General features: G+C 42.6%; 1 protein-coding gene across 1 annotated transcript in view; it reads right to left on the bottom strand.

Annotated features, from left to right (window-relative positions):
* Nucleotides 1-16,249, bottom strand: part of VWF (von Willebrand factor) — a 117,128-nt gene extending 100,879 nt beyond the window's left edge. Inside the window, exons 1-6 of the mRNA XM_036404921.2 lie at nt 16,145-16,249; nt 14,579-14,633; nt 13,897-14,055; nt 13,176-13,278; nt 12,879-13,087; nt 6,854-6,978 (exon numbers count right to left, since the gene is read on the bottom strand). Of these exons, the coding sequence (XP_036260814.1) occupies nt 6,854-6,978; nt 12,879-13,087; nt 13,176-13,278; nt 13,897-14,055; nt 14,579-14,633; nt 16,145-16,174 (681 nt within the window). The 5' untranslated portion in view covers nt 16,175-16,249. The remainder of the gene's footprint in view (nt 1-6,853; nt 6,979-12,878; nt 13,088-13,175; nt 13,279-13,896; nt 14,056-14,578; nt 14,634-16,144) is intronic.
* Nucleotides 16,250-19,438: the final 3,189 nt, after the last annotated feature.

Genomic DNA, 19,438 nt, shown 5'->3' with positions numbered 1-19,438 from the left:
TGGAGGCATTCTACTTCCTTTGGCTTCCCAGAAAAGAACTGGATTGTGCCTGGATTCCCAGGAAAGTCACACAGCAACAGAGGGGAACTAAGGCAGGTAGGAAGAAAAACAACCAGACAATCTTTTGGATAACAAGTGGCCAGAGCAGGTGTCAGAGGGAAAGATTGAGTCTGACTGAAATCCCAGGAATGAAATTTGTTTTCCACTTCTGGCCACACATTCCCATTGCTCCTGCTGGCTTGTCCAAAGCACAACAGGTCAATTTAGCTCAGATAAATAGGAGAACAATAGCCCAGGGAAGAAAAGCAATTTGTTCTGCTCTTCTCCTGAGTTAAATCAGCGTGGTGAGAGCCAGTGAGGGAAGGACAGCACAGGGAGATAGGAGGAGGTATCAAGACCTCTTCTTTCAGACAGCAGAAACCTGAGAGGAAACTTAACTGTATGTAGAACAAAACTTAAGGAAAACGTAGAGTATGATTAAATTCTCCAGGGGAGGCTCCCACATAAACTCTTTTGTACACATTATGTCACAGTTCAATGAGTCTGAGGATCTCAGCACAACTTTCTGAAAGGATGGCACTGAGTTTAGCTAAGTGAAAAAACAATTTTCTGATACAACCCCAGCACAACAAAAAGTTGGAACACAACTTTCTTCTACTTATTTGTCAGTGTTTTATGTAAGCAAATGTAAACCATGGTGTATTTTTTAGGAGTTATACTCAGTGGTTAGAGGGGAGGGCATATTCTTCATAGTGGTTCACAGTTACAATTCATTACTTCTAAAAAACTTAACATGTACCTGAGGTGACAGCACATACAAGCTGCTGTGTAAAAAAAAATTAATAATAATTATATTATAATTATACATATAATTATAATAATTATATGTAATTTAAAAGCATCTCATTTTCTGGGAGATGAAAAATGTAGATCAAAAAAAACCCCCAAAATAAAAAATCAAGATGTTTTCTCTGAATGGCAGCTATGGTGCCTGTATAGGAAAACTGCTGAATAGAAAATACCTTTTTATTTTGTCTAAAGGGTGTTTTGTTCAGGTGATCAACTCAAGCTAGTACATGTCTGAGCCTAGATAGAATTTCTTGCTTACAAAAACAAACCAACCAGAAATGTCTACTCTGTTGGGAATGTATTCCAAGTTTAGCAAAGGACTCAGGGAACAACCACATGTGCAAAGAGGTTTTGAGCTTTCTGAGAAAGGACTCAGGGAACTTAAAACATGACAGCTGGACATGGTGAAAATCAGAAATTCAGCTCCAGCCTGGGATAATTCTGATCCCCAGACAGCACCCACCATGCTGAACCAGATGGGAAAAGATAAAAAGACACTAGAAGCAGGGGGGAGCAGGAACCACATAAATGGTGGTTGGTGCTGCTCTAAGACTCACAGAAGTACAGAAAAGCTGAAAAGATGCCCTAAGGGTGGAAGTAACAACAACAGAAGCAGCCAAGAAAGCTATTAAAGCAGGGCTTGGAGATGAAACTGATAAAACCAAAAGTGAGCTCAGAGCCATTCAGAGGATGAGCAGTACAGCAACTCCTGGATCAAAGCCTTTATCCAGATGGTATCAAGTGCAGTAGAAAACCAGTATATGCAACAATCCTGTTTAGGGGCTGAGCTAATGAAGTTTCTCAAGGTAATACAACTCCAACAGCAAAACTCAGACTGTATATTCCACTAAAAGGAACATTTTAGATAGAAAAGTGACTTAAAAAACAAAGGAGATTACACACCAAAAAAACTAACCCATTTTTCTTTTCCTCTAGTTCTTTGGTCTTGGATTTGTTCACTAACAGCATAGCTAAAGGCTGTGCTGAGCCCCAGCTGGTTATCTAGAAACCAAGTGATATATGTTGAAAAGCAATAAACAGTTCCTTTTCTCTGTGTAAAGGTTTTCTTGCCGTTCAAATTTCATCAGATTTCCAGTGACTTTAGGCAAAAAGTTATAGCAGAAATTTTCCCATCTTTCAGACATATCTCAATTATCATGATAAATAAGCTGAAATATGGGTAAATCTGAATAGATACAAAACCAAAAACTTTCCCCGTGAGGGTGGTCAAAAAAAGGGTATGGAACCATCACCCTGGAGATATTCAAAATGTGAGTGGACAAGGACCTGAGCAGCCTTACCTAGGATGGCCCTGTTGGAACCAGGGAATTGGACTCAATGACCCCTTCCAACTCTAACCATTCTGCAAGTTATTTTTATTTTCATTCCTTCCTTTCTTTAAAACTCACTGGCCAGGCTGGACTAAGAGAGGTCCTTATTCTTTAGTTTAGAGGACAGTGGTATTAGATATTTGGCAGCCTCAGCCACTGCTGTAACATTCCTGCTCATGGAAGCTGCTCTACACAAAGTATTTAAACCCAACAGACTGGAGAGTGAAGCCTCAGGCTGAAACAGTGCTTAGGCCAAAGGTGGCTGTAAGATTAAAATTGGCAGGACTGACCGCAGTATCTGAAATGCAGGTGAAGGTTGTAAAATTCCTCCCTTCCCTTCTGCACTAGTCCTATTTTAAATATTTCTTTAAATAGGTTGGCGGGGTCCTGGCACTGGCAACCCTCAGTAACCACAAAACTTGCTGACCTTCCTTCTGTCCCAGGCCCACCGCACAGAGCTGGAGGTGGAATTTTGTACATTCTTCCCATTTCTGTGGCATTTCCTTCTGCTGCTGCATGAAGTGCATTTGTCCACAGCTTAACAATTACCATTAAAGAGAGAGAACCTAACAAATAACAGAAGCAATCAAAGACACCCTCTTGTTCCCTTGAATTTAAAACCAATGGTATGCAGATACACATATGGATTCTCCAGAACACTCAGGAAAGGTATATTTTGGTGCCATTAACTGGTTATAGTTTTTCAGAAAATATATTTCATGGAGAAAGATTTAGCCTCCCACCTTTTCACATTAAAAGTATCCAAACCCAGTATGTTTAATACACCAAACAGTGGCTGTATGTTTGAGCAGACTAGGTAAAAACTGAAAGAAATCACTTCCCTTGAATGCTGATTAATCTGATGAAGAAAAATGAGATTTTAGATATATTTGGCCTCATTTTCACCCATGTAGTATATTATTATATTGTATAGAATTATTTGGGTTGGAAGGGACATTAAAGATCCTCTAGTCCAATCCCCTGCCATGGGCAGGAACATCCACCACTAGACCAGGTTGCTCCATCCAGGGACAGGGCTGGACCTGTGGACCTTTGCTGGACCTGCCTCTGACCCCAGCCATGATGAATGATGGTCCAAAGCTGAATATTTCTACTTGTTTTCAGATCTGGGAATAATGCTATTTCTTTATTACATATGGAAGTATTCCATGGGATAATGGGGGACCTGTTTTTTACCAACTGCAGTAAGAGCTGAATTTCAGCAAAAGCAGAAATTAGATTAATTTTAATTTCAATAATTTTCACATCTAACATACAAGAGGTATAATTTCCTAATTAGAGAAGAAAAAAGGAAATAATACAGTGACCTCTGGCCACCACACACCATTTCTATTAGAGGTGAAATCTACAAAATAAAGGTAACGTATAAGAACACCATAATTAATTGCAATGCTTTAAACCCTACACATTTTTGTTTTCAAAGCTGCCTTGTTGCCATCCTTTTCCAGATCACCCATTTATACTTTCAGATCCATGTTACCCATACTGTTGGTCATCTTAGAGCCTGTTAAATTGCAGTACTTTGTGGAACAGCCTAAACCAGTGAAAAAAGGATCAGACAATACAGTGAGGCTCCTTTTGGGTAACTAAACATCAGCTGCAGAGGGCAGGGCATGGTAGGAAGGCTTTCTTCCTCCCTCCAACACTGCCCAGTTTGGAATAGTCTCTGGATCCTGAGGCAAGGCAGCTAATCACACTAAGTGTGTGTGTGTTTTAGAGGTGGAGGGCAGAGAAAGGCCCTAGCAGCAGTGGGATAAGAATGTGAGGTGGTTCAAGACTTCTCAGCTGACACACAGAGATGTGTCAAAACAGAAAGACGATAGAAACTTCCAAACAAGAAACAAGACAGAAACTTCAAAAAAAATATTTAACATTTTTAGGATTTAAAGATAAAGGAACAGCAGGGCTTTCTGTTTAGGTTTAAAGAATCATGATTCCACTGCACAGAATCATACAATGGTTTGGGTTAGAAGCGATCTTAAAGATCATCTCATTCCAACCCCCTACCATGGGCAGGGACATCTTCCACTATCCCAGGTTGCTCAGAGCTCCATTCAACTTGGCCTTGAACACTGCCAGGGATGGGGCAGCCACAGCTTCTCTGGGCAACTTTTGCTACGGCCTCACCACCCTCACAGGAAAGAATTTCTTCTTAATGTCCAGTCTAAACCTGCTCTCTGACAGTGTGAATCCATTTTCCCTCATAGTGTCATTATAATTCCTGCTGAAAGAAGCCAGAAGCCATCTCTCCAAGGATGCTATTGGCCAGGGAGGGGGGAAACAGAGAGGGTAAAGAAAACCACAGACCCACCCAGTGTGGGGGCACTGGGGTGGGAGGAGCGTCTTGAAGCAGAGCTTTTGTTTTCCTCACCTAACAGCTGACTGCCTGGCAGGGAGGGAGGCAGGGAGACCAAGGAGATTTACATTCCTGAAGCTGAGGCAAGCAAACAAAGCACACGATTAAAAAGCCCTACATTCTTCAGCAGGCACTTGTTTGGCTGGCCTTCTGTTAATAGTGCTGTGTTTATTCTTGCACAATGAATAAATTAAGGCAATGTTTAATGCTGTGAGCTTATGAACTCACATTAGAGAGAATATATTTTCATTCAGTTTGTGGGAAAGAAAACTTTATCAACAAAGCATCAATATTTAATAGCATCTGTATAAAATCCAAATTAGTTGTACTTGACCAACGGACTGGAATTCACCCTACATGCCACTCCCCAGCCTCAGCTGCAATGTTGACACTTTCTAAACTTGCCTGAACAGATTAAATTCCAGGGACCACAACCAGTCACAAGAACTACCCTTTCTCTAGAGCTGTAACCAGGTTTAAAGAATCATAAAATGGTTTGGGTTGGAAGGGACCTTAAAGATCACGTAGGTCCACACCTCTGCCATGGGCAGGGACAACTTCGACTATTCCAGGTTGCTCAGAGCCCTATCCAGCCTGGCCTTGGACACTGCCAAGGATGGGGCAGCTCCAGCTGCTCTGAGAAACCTGGGCCAAGGCCTCTCCACCCTCACAGGGAAGAATTTCTTCCTGATATCCAATCTAAACCTGCTCTCTGTCAGTGTGAAGCCATTCCCCCTCGTCCTGTCACTCCGGGCCCTTGTCAAGAGTCTCTCTTCATCTTTCCTGTAGGTTCCCTTCAGGCACTGGAAGGCCACAATGAGGTGACCCCAAAGCCTTCTCTTCTCCAGGCAGAACAATCCCAATTGTTCACACCCCCACACACCATCTCTGCCCAAGCAAGAAACATCAGCTGGAGATTTCCAACCTGAAATCACTACCATAATTCCTCAGCCAGTTTTGCAGGTAGTGAGGCTTAAGTGCTGAGGAGCACAAGCATCCTTCACTGAATTTCACAACACATCTGAAGCATCCCCATCCAAAAGCTTAATGGAAGTATAGAGTCAGAACTTTGCAACTTGTCCAACTCTTAGTTAGCCTTTTCCAGGTAGGTAGGAAACCAGCACACAGGTTAGCTGGAGAGCAGATATATTCCAGGAAGTGCCACTACACTTGAGAAGCTGTTTGTGTCTAGTTTAGCAAATACCTGTCTGCAGGAATTGAATAGTGAGAAACTTACAACTACATTTCAGCCTCAATTACTCTGGTATAAATCCAAACCTGCCACCCAGAAAATCATTCTGATTTACAACAAAGTACATGGAATCAGTTGTAACCCCTCAAGGGATGAAGTCTCAATTTACCACAACAGCCATAATATTCAGTAAATATTCAAAGGTACTTTCTTCCCTGAGCTGGTGACCATCTGCCTGCAACCACACCCTGTCTAAGGGAAACAAGAAGCATGTTTGTACTTATAAAAGACAAGAAGAAAAAGGTTGATGCAGCAAAGGGGGTCACAGAGTTGGCCAAGGCAAACAGTTCTGTGTTTCTTCACTAAATCAGCACTACTATGTGTACACATAGCTGAAAGAACTTCCTCCTGGGAAGGGAAATAGCCTGGTGACACAGAGTTTTTGGAACACCAACTGAAAACATATCCTATATCAAAAACAGCCTGGCTGGAGCATCTCCCTCCTCTGCTGACTCCCAAGTATATAAACTGCAACAAGTTCCATTGGGGGAGGCAGTGCCCACAGAGGCTTCAGAACTGATGCTTCCCTGCTGGCACAATCAGAAAGGGAATTAACTAATTCCTCATTTTGCAGGAATCACTGAAACACACCTTTCCCAAGTAACATCATAATTTCTTTGGCAGTAATTCACACTTCAGCCTCAAACAAGCTGATGTTTTCTCTGTTTGCCTATTTAATGTTTGGGGTGGGGGAAAGGGGAAGGTGGTTATAGGTAGGTAGATTAGATAGACAGATAACAGGTTTAGGTCGGATATCATTAAGGGTCCCTCCCCCAGAGGGTGCTGGGGCACTGAACAGGCTCTCCAGAGAATGGTCACAGCCCCAAGGCTGCCAGAGCTCCAGGAGCATTTGGACAATGCTCTCAGGCACAGGGTGGGATTTTGGGGCTGTCCTGTGCAGGGCCAGGAGTTGGATTCAGTGATCTTTGTGGGTCCCTTCCAAATCAGAATATTCTGTGATTTCTGTTCTTCTGCCAAAGGGCAGGCAAGTTGCCTTTCAGGTAGGGGAGGACTGAAACCAGAATGCCATCTTGCAGCACCAACCTTCTCTGCCATATCAGATGAAATGTTGCAGGTGTTGCTCGGAGTCTGCACTCTCTTGCAGTGCTTCTTTTCACTGTGCAAGGCCCAGGAGTTGGCAAAATCATAACTGTTCCCCACCAGGGTCCCTGGGAATGAAGAAGAGGAGAAGAAACATGCTGTTTGAAGGGTTTTAGCAACAAATGGGCATTATTGACTGCTATTAAGGTGATAGTCTGCTGAAAGCTCTCTTTAAAAATATAAACTGTTGTATCAAATAGATTTTTATTCCAAACAGATTGACTGTAGGAAAGCCATGATCAGTGATACGGATTTTGTTCTGCTAAGGATGTCTCTATGCTCAAGGACAGACTAAAGCCTGCAGAAGGCAGCTCCCACCTCCCTCACACCTGCATGAACATGGTAGGAGTTGCTGCTGGTCAGCTACAATCTGCAGGAGCCAAAGCATGCCTGCACATCTTCTTACCAATTAAAAGTTGTCAATAAAACACAAAACATATTAGACAAACAAACCCATCTGCTTTCCCTAACTGAATAAATCATTAGCACTCTTGATCCCAGCTAGCCTTGATTTTTCTCCTGTCCAAAACTAAACCTTGTATGCAAAGAAGCTAAACATGCACCACCATTGTTTGGGCCCATCGTCTTCCTGGGTAAGATGTCCTGAAACATGCTCCTCTGTCCCAGGAAAAGCATCTCCTGGCCCAGGCTTACCAAAATTTGCATCAATTTTGCATAAAAGCAAAGCTGAATGAGTTAGTATGACTGTGACTTCCCAGGAGATGCAAACCACTTCTCTGCTGCTCTTGCTCCATCCTTCTGAGAAGGGGAACCCTCCCAGAGAGGGAATGCTTCCTCCAGCCTCTTTTGCCACCCATGACCTTGCTGGTTCCAGGACTATCTCTGGCTTCCTATTATGGGTACCTGCTACTAAACAATTTTGTGACCCTTTTTAAATTTTTTTTAAATTTTTTTTTAATTCTTTTAAACCCCATTGTGGTGCCTGTGAGACTATCAACTGCCAGTGTTAATGCATTCCCAAGACCTTATGCAGAGGATATATTGAAATACAAACCTGGCTGTATCTGAAAACCAAAAGAAACCAAAAGAAATTCTTCCCAAGTATACTATAGACTATTTAATAATATACACGTAGAGATAATAAAGATTCCATTGAGCTCCCTGTTTAGTACAAACACAAGGAATATACAGACCACTCTTCCTAAACTATGGTAGTCATGAAAACTGCACTGAGAATGCTAAGGCAGAGGTATTAAGACCTGTAGACTTTTTGTAAACTAGAAATTAGGGGCTTTTAGAGGTAGCATGTATCAGGCCCACAGCAGAGAGCAAAGAACTCCCAGGGAAAGGGGATAAAAGACACAAAATTGTCATCTATGCAGCCAGGACTTGGAACAAGGAAAGAAATGCAGCAATAAGAAGAACACAACCCTTTAGTTTACCATGTATTATAAACATTAAAGCAGCAATGCAAGCTGGCCTGAGGAGAAGCAAGGTGCCAGATTCCCTTTTGTTTGCAGTAAGGCAGCCTTTCCCTAGCAGGTGTGTAACAGGAGCTGGGTTCTGCTCTGAAGCAGTGTTTCTCCAGCCCTGGATACACATCCATGCCAGGATTCCTGCTGGCAGCAACTCCCAGGGGCTCCATCACCCACAGGTTAATATTTGAAGGTCGGGACAACTGTTGGCTCTAAAATACTGGTCACTTGTTTTTTCATTTCTCTCCTTCCATTAATTTTTCTCCTCTTTCGTTCTTTCTTTCTTTCTTTCTTTCTTTCTTTCTTTCTTTCTTTCTTTCTTTCTTTCTTTCTTTCTTTCTTTCTTTCTTTCTTTCTTTCTTCTCTTTTCTTTCCTTCCTTCCTTCCTTCCTTCTTGCAATGCTTGTAAATTTATACCTCTTATGCGGTTCTTTTACACAACATTTGCATTATGTGATTATACTTCTTTGTTTGCTGTATTCTATGACTCACATTTCAAGTAAATGAAGGGTTTGGAGAGGCAGTCACGTGAGGAGCAGCTGAGGGGCTCAGCCTGGAGAAAAGGAGGCTCAGGGGGGACCTTCTGGCTCTGCACAACTCCCTGACAGGAGGGGGCAGCCAGGTGGGAATCAGGCTCTTCCCTTGCTCCCAGGGAACAAGGGACATGATGAGAAGAAATGGCCTCAAGCTCTACCAGGGGAGGTTCAGGTTGGACACCAGGAAGAATTTCTTCATGGAGAGGACTGTCAAGCATTGGAACAGGCTGCTGAGCAGGGTGGTGGAGTCACCACCCCTGTAAGTGCTCAAGAAATGACTGGACAGGGCACTCAGTGCTGTGGTTTAGTTGACAAGGTGGTGATCTCTCAAAAGTTGGAGTCAATAATCCTGAATGTCTTTTCCAACCTAAATACTTCACTTATTTGAAGAGGCTTCAGGAAGAAAAATGGGGAGGGAGAACTATCCCTAGCACACCTTACTGCTATGGGTAGAGGGAAGAGCAGCTGCCAAGACCCCTGGCCTTTCCCACCTGACACCTCCCTTTCCTTCTGCTGAACAACTTGAGAAGGGAGAAGAGGAAAGGCAGTGGAAGGGACAACACAACAGCCTAAAAAATAATCTGGGGGTTAAGTGGGCAGGTGATGCTGTCAACATAATCTGCACTGCAATCCCACCACACAGCAGGACTACCCTCATCTCTTGCACAGCAGAGTTTTGTTTTGCCTCCTGTCCTTTCTGTGGTCACCTCTTCTTCCTGGAAGCACCCAAGACTCTGCAGAAACAGCTAAACAACTCCCTCATAGGGCTCATCAGAGCTCTACACCCAGAAGCCCTCCATGCAGCCTGGGTGGGACTCTGGCTGAAGCACTGGTTTTGCCTAAGACTTGCAGGAAATGTGTTGAAAACAGATGTTGTCACAAAACATAATGAAAACAAAGGATTTGGACAGAAGTGCTTCAAGAAGGGATGATCAGATGCCTGATATGGATCACAGTACACATCCCAGCAGGTAAACTTGCTGCTCAAAAGCCAAGACCCCCAGGCAGCCAGCTAGGGTGGAATCTCCTTTTAGCATGCAAGATGGGCTCAGGAGGCAGATATTAAAGATAACACAAATCCCACCTGCTCCTAACATCCCAGACACATCACGACACTGTGACCTTGCAGAGTCTTTGAGGAGAGGGCCACTCCCCCACTGCCTGAGCAGCAGGCAGGGTCTCCAAGATTGTCCTGCTGGACTATGCCTTTAGTGCTCTGATTGCTGCCCTCATGTCTGTCTCCCTTCAGAACGATTTTCAGATGGCCACTCTTCGCAGCAAAATACTTGTTCACTATGATTATCTGAGCCTCCAATCACCAGCTCTTTCTGAAATCTGAAACTGGCACCACCTTGTTTACTTTGACACTGATGATCAGGCAAGCAAAGCATCAGGAATAACCACCTCATGCTCCAGGCACGGAACCCTGATCTCCTTCCCTGGACCTCCTGAAGATTTTCCAAATGGCCACAAGCCCAAACTCTCTCAGGCTCTGTTAACTCATCCATAAAAATAAATGGAGAAATTTGGTCAAGACACTACAGTCCTGTGAGTCGTAATTGATAAATAGAGTCTCAGTTGGTAAATAACCAATTTTCACATGTTGGTTATTTATCAAGCAATTCCAGGGGAGGAATGAGGGTGGGGTTTTTTGTTTGTTGTTTTGGGAGCTTTTTTAACACAGTTTTACATTATTCCGACAGGCAAAACTATTGGTAAGGCTGCCCAAAAATTGATTCATACTTTGCCTCAAATTAATGACATGAAATAACAAAGTCATGGACTATAAAATCTTTCCTGCCCTCTCCAGTTTGTTACAATGAATGTAAAATCAGTAATACTGAACAGGAGAGGGAAAGAACCCCCTCCAGAACTCTACAGCCTAGTGATGCAGCCACACTCCTCACAACAGAATGGTCTAATTTCAATCCCAGACCCTGAATCAAGCACATGGGCTAAAGGTGGCCAAATAGATATCTGAGCATCTAGAAAGAACTCAGCTTCATTTTTTTGATATGAGCAAAGGCTGGCAACCAGTTAGAAGTGCATGCTGAGGTCAGAAAGCAGAGCCTGATCAACTGGCAAGTCTTAGAAGCCTTCACAGAATGGCCATAAAGGACCAGACCTTATCTGGCAAGAAAGAGCAGAGAGGAAACCTTTCATTAGGGTCTAGGAGAAAAAACAGACAAAAGACCAAACAAAAACCCTAGAAAGCTTCTGAGACATTTCTTTTTATATTTTAGTTATGCTTAAATTGTGAAAACAAAGTCTCAAGGTTAGGCTTGGTTTTGTCTCCTTATCCAATAAACAAGCAAGCCCATAGAATAAAATCAATGTTGTCTGCCAGTCTGGACAGGACATGAGCACTTCTCCACAGGACGAGCTATTGTAGGAACCATGTCACTGGCAGTGACTCAGCACCCCAACCTGTCTGAAGGACAGTGAGTCTGCAACTTTGAGAAAAGGTTCTTCCCCTGCAGGGTGGTGGGGCACTGAACAGGCTCCCCTGGGAAATCATCACAGCCAGAGTTCAAGATGCATTTGGACAACACAGTGGGATTGTTGGGGTGTCCTGTACACGGCCGGGACTTGCTGATACTTTCAACTTGCTAAGTCCCTTTCAACTCAGGATATTCTATGAACTCCAAAACCTACTGGAGAGGCTTTTTTGGGGAATTCAAGAACTAACACCTGAGGCCTTCAAAGCTCAGTCCTCCCAGTATTACTTTAGCAGGGTATCAATTTTATTCTCATCTTTCAGAGCTCCAGACCTCAATAGCTGAGCATCCAAAGTGTACACAGAAACAATGTGTGCCATTCTTTCATCAGATTCTCATCAGTTCTCCACTTCCACACTAAAAACACAGCAAGGAGTCATAAGCTAGGGGCCTTACTACTACTTCCTGTCTCAAGAAAAAGCCATAAACTTCCTATCTCATCTCATTCAGACATCAAGGGATCCAAGCCATGGCAAGCAGGTTTTGTCACCAGAGTTTGTTTCTTATTATTTACATTGCTGAAGGACAGATTAATCATTTTAACACACCATCTCTTTTTATCATTTTAACACACCATCTCTTTTTATCATTTAATACACACATCATTTAACACACATCTCTTTTTTTTTCTGTACACTGAAGTTATGCTTATGTAGCCTGAGTGCCAGTAGGACACATCTCTGGAGCACTGCCAGGCTCCTTTCCAAGCTGCTTTGTCTCCCTATCACTATCATTTATTTTTAATACACACTTCATGTTATCAATCTAATATATCAATGTATTAACTAACTTCAAACCTCTCCTCTTCAGGTAAGCATTCAGAATTAAAAGACACTCTGAAATACCACAAATCAAGACCAATCCTTCAGTCTCATTCAGGGCTTTCCAGAAACTCTGAGTCTTCACACAAAGGTGTACTGAGCAGCAAAGGTGTGTCCTTTTCTCCTCATTCTCACCAGGAACTGCTGTGATACAAGGTGTACCCCCCAATCCAACAGCCCTTATAGGTGGCGAAATGTCATTAAAAGGTAACACCTTTATAGAACAGCATCCCATGCCAAACCTGCAAGCAGCAGGAATTTAATCTTCTGCTGTTGTATCTTTCTATTCTTACACTATCTATTCTTACTACCTCTTGGCTAATTCATGAAAAATTAGATGTTGAATCAATGGGTATTTCACAATGCTTTTTTATTGGGTCTTCTTCTAGCCAGTCTCCGCACATGAATTAACCTGTAGCTTTATCTTTGCATTTGAAAGTTTCCAGGTTTCTAAACATGCTACATTCAGATGCCTGGTCTTTTCTCAGGAATGAGATGTGACTGCCATTTCCTTTCAGGAGAAAGGAAGATGAACGGACTTAGCTTTTCAACACACCAGCTTGAGGTATCTGACAGGTTCTGTAGAAACATTTTTGCTGGATCAGCAACATCTTTGTTGAATCGGGAAAAGTGTGCAGAGCTTCCATTAACATACAATCAGTTAGTGGTAACCTTACCTTCCCGAGTTCTGAAGTCATCCTCAAGGAATTTATTAAAATTGCCACACAACCCACAGGTCTTATTATAGTGCTTTTCTTGAAGGAGTATCTGAATGTTTCCACTGGCATCAGTCTTCACCACAAAGCCATGCTCATCACTGGATATTTTATAATAGCCTGCCTCCTTCTCTATAAATATACCATTGGAGGCAAAAGGTATGGAAACCCTGTGGAGAAAAAACAGGAAATTCTCAGCATGTGATACACAAAACCCATCAGGTTGTTTTCTGCTAGAATAATAGTTCCTAGAGGTACCTTTTTTCTTCCTGCATCACAACTCCATCTAAAGAGAGGCGAAGACTGAAATATTCTCCAAGATACATAGAGAAACCAATTTTGTCCCCATCCTGGTAATCACCTGAGGAGATGAAACACAACCAAATACTCTTAGTTCTGGGACTCAGGAAGACAATTTGTGGCCAGCAAAAACCTATTTTAAACTATGACTAACACAGAACAGTTATTACTGAATATAAAAACATCTACCAAAGCAGTTGGTATGAAAGTCACATACAGGTTTGGTACATATATCATCACTTCTATGCCCAAGAATAACTCTGCAGAGGCCTATGCTAATTCCAAGGCCTGTCCTAGAAGGTGGGATTTTTCTTACTGGTGTGGTTTAGAATACAGATAAAATTCGTTCTAAAGGGTTGTATAGCTCTTATTCCTGGACTCAGCTCAGCCACATCCCCCTGAAAAATACAAAATTAGTAAAGGTCTTCTTTTTAGTAGGAGTAGTAAGAAAATCTCTGCTTCTCAGCAGCTTATTTATGTATGAGCTACATTACCAAAGGACAACAGAAGCCCGGGAAGTAATCCCACTTTTCAAAACAAGCCCAAAATACCCCAATACAACCCACAGACAAACAAAAAACCCCCAACCAAGACCACTTTTTATGCAGTGGTCCATCCTATCTGACAAAGGGGAACTATTTGTCTTTTATTCCAGTGATGGAACCCAGTTCAGACTCACCTAAGAGGGTGAAGGAGTGCTTGTGACAGTCCCCAGCAAGGAGGTAGCTGCAGTACCCAGCAAAATTGTACAAGGAACCATCAAACGTTTTGATGTGATCATTCCCAAAAAGGCTGCAACGGGCAACTGATGACTCCTGAGGTGAACCCCCTGATGACCCTGAGTATCAAAACACAACATTAACCTGCAATTTAAAGCAATCATTTTGCAGTTCAGGAATTTCTCTGCAGGAATTTATCCCCACTGGTGTCCTGGTGGCTTCTAGGCAGACCGTAAGCCTGGCACGGCAGTCCATATGATCACAGGTTTTTTTTGTTATTATTATATGCATTACTGAAATGCCTTTTCTTTTTTATTTCCGCCAGCCCAAACATTGCATGAGTAATTTAAGTTCTGATCCTTTGAGGAATGCCATGTGTTCATTTGTGCGTGCCTACAATCCCACTAAAGCCTATAGGACACTAGGAAAGCCCTATTTCTTGTTCAGTCAAACCTTCCTGACTTCAGGGAATGTTTGGGACTCAACACAGTGCCTGTTTTGAGGTAAACAGACAAAAGGAATGACTACTGATGCCTTCAGCATTGTGAGAAAAATCCCTGAGTCAGTACAAAAAGGGGAAGGGGGGCTCATATCTCACAAAAAATTGTGAAAATATATTCTAGTCCAAACCTGTTTTCTTACCTGTGATTACAGTGCCCAGCAGTAGGCTTGTTTGCAGCACTGTCAAGAGGAGCATCTGTTAAAAATCAAAGAGCTTAGAATATTCTTCGTTTGAGACATAGTCTGTTTCACAACTCCTCATCACTTTCTATCCTTTCTTTATAAGGAAAACTATTGTTGAGGCTCTGCAACATTTCAGCAAGCCATAATCCATGCAGACAGTTGTGATAATTCAGCTGCCCTGCATCCTGCTTTAACTAGATAATCTAGCAGAGCTTTCAATTACTCTTTGTCTGCATTTTCACTTCTCATAGCATGGAAGTCAGCTACCTCCATGGGAAATGCAACCCAACACAGACACATATCCCAATTCCCCTCAGCTAACACTCTGCACACAAAGCCCTTCAACACACAACATTATTTCTCAGTCAGCCTGATGTGAAGATGCACCCCAGACTGGCTCAGCCAAGCTGGCTGCAGTAGAAGTCCCCTCTGCAGCACAAACATCCACAAAGGGAAAGAAAGAACATAGAAGTTTTGCACCAGCCAGCAGGTTTGTTGGCAGACTATTGTAACCACATAATCCACTGATTTCAGGGTGATAACAGGCTTGAGATAGGGGGCAAGAGGGAAAGGGAGAAAATTGTGCCGAGATTAGAGACCCAGGGTGAAAATTTTCATTCAATAAAATCAGTTTTAGCATTGCCTCCTCCTATGTTCTAGCACCACAACATCAGTCTTTGTTTTCCGTATGTCTATAAACTACCTCCAGGATGACCAGGCCTTTAAAAATAATAATTAATAATAGGATAGGAGGGTCATGCAGATTGTGAACTACATGGGTTCAGTGGCAAAACATCAACTGTTAAGTATGAAAGCTGCACGGAGCTCTATCTAAGGGAATTAATTTCAGTAATCATATAAGCAACTAGAGAAGCTTAAATATACTAAAGTTAAAATATCAATGCCAGAAGACCAGACACACCTTTTCCTAAAGGAACCATCCAATTAAAGACTAGAATGCATTTTGCAAAGACAAATTGAGATATCAGTATAGACATACACTTCTTATTGCTGTTAGTTATGTAGGTCCAACTCTCAGTCAGATAAATAAACACTGAGTTTGACTCATACACAATACAGAAAAAGAAAGATCTATTCTATAACTCATAATGCTGCAAATCCCAAACTGACATAAGGCTGCAAGACAGCTCAGAAGTACCACCTGTGTGGGAAAACCACTACAAAGAATGGTGAAGGAAACAGTAAGCATCATTATTCTCAGAATACACACTTGCTACTGTATTTTTGGTGCATGCACAGTGCATGCAGGTATTGTGGTGAATCAGATACTACTGATCTTTGTCAACCCTTTTGTTTTACAAAGCAGGCAGAGAAAAAAGGCAAGTTATAAATCCCTTCCCATCAGTCCCCATCCACCTCCCACTCTGTTCTGAACTGCAGATGGAGTTTCCCCCAGTTCTAATGGAGCAGGTGCCACTAACAAATCAGAATATAATCCAGTAAGATCTGCCGGTATAAAACCATCTACAGTTTTATCACTGGCTTAATTAGAAACGAATGTACCTTCTTCTGCACGAGACTCCTCTTGCACATGAGCAAAAAACTCCTCCGGTTTCCACCTCAAGCCTACAACATCATTGTTCCCCTGGTGCTTCAGAAGTCAAGACTGGAATGACTTTGGTCTGAAATCTCTTGTTTTTGTACAAGCCAGGAACTCTTGTTCATTTAAGAGGAAAGATAAAAACGCAGACGTCACATCCGCCTGATTCTCAAGACAATAGATGAAATTGCTATCGTGGAAATCAGGCACTCTTAATTGCCAGGAAGGTACAATGAGGGGAAATAGTTTTAAAAACTGACAGATAAAGTCTTTGAAATACATTTCACATGTGTATATGTGACAAATCTCACTGGTTGAGCCAACAGGCAGCATATTTATTTGACAGAACATTATTCAAAGGGAATAGTTGGATGCTCCCCACCTCAAAGGCCGCAGAACCATTAAGCCTTTTTTCCTAAACAACTGCCTTAAAGGAGAAAGAAAAATTCAGAGCTAGTAATGCCCTGAATTTATTGTCTAGGTGAAAAAATACTCGAATTTTGCCACCTTCTATCAGAGCAATACATTTGCTCCTTGAAAAGTTCCTCTGGAACAGCACACCCTGCTCTGACTTGTTTGCAGACTAGGCACCAAATCTATGGGCATATGTACAGCACTGAGCAAAAACACACAAAAAGAGTTTGTCAAGTCTTACTTGACTTTCCATGTCCCATTCCTCACATTTTCAATAACTTCTAGGATTAACAAAGGCCTTAGGAGGCAACACATTGCACTGATTGGGAATTGTTTTCTCCTCTTGGATCCAGCTGCCACATCTCAGCAGGTCCTTCCTAGCCCTGAGAGCCTGAACATGAGTGATCACAGACAGATGTTCCCTAAACCGTTCCTTATGGGAATGCCAGCACTACTCAGGATAGGGGGAATTAGATCTTCTATGACCATGGTCTCTTAACATCTTCTCAGTTCTAATCCTTTCATTCCCTGAGCCCCAAATAAGTAATTTCATTTAGCAACTTCCTCTTGCAGATCTAAATCCAGCAGGGCTTTTTTTGTTTGGCACATAAGGAAGGTAGAGTGAGATTACCTGGGAAAATTCCTTAAAAATAAGAACAGTGGTCAGATAACTCAGACCTTGTGACACTTCTTAAGTGTGTTAATGACCTTGGGGAACATAACAAACAGAATTAATTGAGATAGACACACAAGGAATAACTTCCCTTTTTCATCCTGGCTCTTTTTTCTCCCCCCAAAAATAAGGAAATGGTAATTAAAGAGTGCATTTATTGACTGATATTGTACAATGTTCAAACACAAAGCTTAGTGATGCTTGGGTATTTCTGACATGCAATTTTCCAAACAATACACCTGAGACACAGGAGAAAATATAGAAATAGCTATGAAGTGTTGCCAAAAAACATCTATAGTCCATTCTCATAAACGGCACAGGAAGGACTTCTGAGAAAAATTATCCATAATACTGTTTTTCATTGCTTTGTTCAAATACCAGGCTGCATGCAACAAGTCCTCGCCCTGCTACAAGTATGTTTGAATTGAAGGATTCTATCCTGGGCAAAGTCAGTTTGCTTGAGAATCACTTAATGTCTGCAGGCAACTGCACTAATTGATTTTATGGGATCTAACAAAAGTCTTCCCAGCATCTGGAGTAAACAGAAACCCCAAATGCCACATCCTCTGATGCCACACAAAAAGTCAAATGAAGGAAGGTGCACGCAGACATGTAGGAAAGGACAGAAAGAGAAAAGATAAAATTATGATTAGAGGTAGGAAGCAACTTCTCTGTGAGCAGAGGAAATTTCCAGTCTTGGAAGTTGAGAGGAATTATAGAAGGTCCTTGTGTGTCCTATTACAAGTAGTACAGAGAAGGTAAGAAATCAGTGCTCCTCTCTTCTCCCAGGGTAAAAGCTGGGAGCAAGCAATGAAATCCTCGGGGGTTGCTGCCTTTAAAGCACATAACTGGAAGGTATCAGCACAGGTCACTGTGTCAAGGAGTCAGACAAACTAACAAAGGGCCCCTGCATCACAAGGATCAAATCTCAGGGATCAAGTGCTGAATCAAAGACAGCTTTTGGCTTAGAAAGTCTTTACCCTACTGTGTGTTAGAAGCAGAAATCCCATCCTTTAATGTTACACTTCATTTCTGCCTTCTCCTTTCCTAAGCAACTGCTGCTAGCCACCAGAATCCTACTTTTTGGTCAAAAAGAAACCCCAAAAACAAACCAACAAAAAACACCCAAATAAAATAAAATCAACTAGACAGCGTTCTTTATCCTGTCCCAGTCTGCAAGAAGATATGTTCCAGTGTTTTTCCACAAGTGAGATTCAAATTAACTTCCCGTTACAGATCCAACAGTGAAACAAAGCAAAAAGCTCAGGAGAGGGGCAAAAGAAAACCCCCCAAAAAATAAAAACAAAAACCAAAAAAACCCAAAACAGGAAAGGGGGGAAAACCCCCAAAAAACAAACCAGGAAAGGGGGGGGTGGGGGGGGCTAAAGCTCTAGGGGTCATCAGCGCTCAGTTCCTTTTCCTGGCACAGCTAACGATCATAGTTTAAAGGAGGACACCCCTCAGAGAGGATGGGAGGCAATAACGACCCTCACTTTGCATTTGAAAGCCCCCAACCTCCGGACATCCTTCCACAGGTTGGGAAGTTCACTCGGCAAAGCCAACACTTGAACACTCTCCCTCCTGACTGGGCAGGGAAGGGCTTTATCCGAGATAATCCTTTTTACCAGTTTAAGTCCTTTCCTGGTGGTAAACTCACGGGATTTCCAATTTCACAGCCCTTCCTGAGGTTGTGACTGGAGTCAGCCGAGCCGTAAGGACCACAGGCTGCAGCGGGTGAAGCGATACTCTTGGCTTCTGCTCTTCAGGCTCCAAACCTGCCAGGTGGCATCCCGACCTGGAGTTTATGAGCCAAGGTGCATCCTGCAAGCCCTGCGGTCTGCAGCATCACATCAAAGCAAAATACCCCGCCTCTATATGCAGGGAATAAGGACACTAGAGCTGCACAACATAATTTTCAGCTGGTGCCAGCTAGTACTGCTCTGCTGAAGTCAGCTGCACTACTCTACTCTGTGCTGGCTGAAGAGCCAAAAGCCTCACACATTTGCATTACATTACAAAGAGCCGCCAGAAATTAAACAGAAGGGCAGGGGGTGACGATGATTTTTCGCCTGGTCTGTGGGCGATTTCTTCCTTATTTGAGGTATCACCGCGCTGAGACGCGCCCGACTTCTACACGGCAACTATGCAGCATTCCCGAGAAGGGCGTGTG

Source organism: Molothrus ater, chromosome 5, assembly GCF_012460135.2.
Source record: "Molothrus ater isolate BHLD 08-10-18 breed brown headed cowbird chromosome 5, BPBGC_Mater_1.1, whole genome shotgun sequence".
NCBI lineage: Eukaryota > Metazoa > Chordata > Aves > Passeriformes > Icteridae > Molothrus > Molothrus ater.
This window is presented reverse-complemented; position numbering and strand designations above follow the sequence as displayed.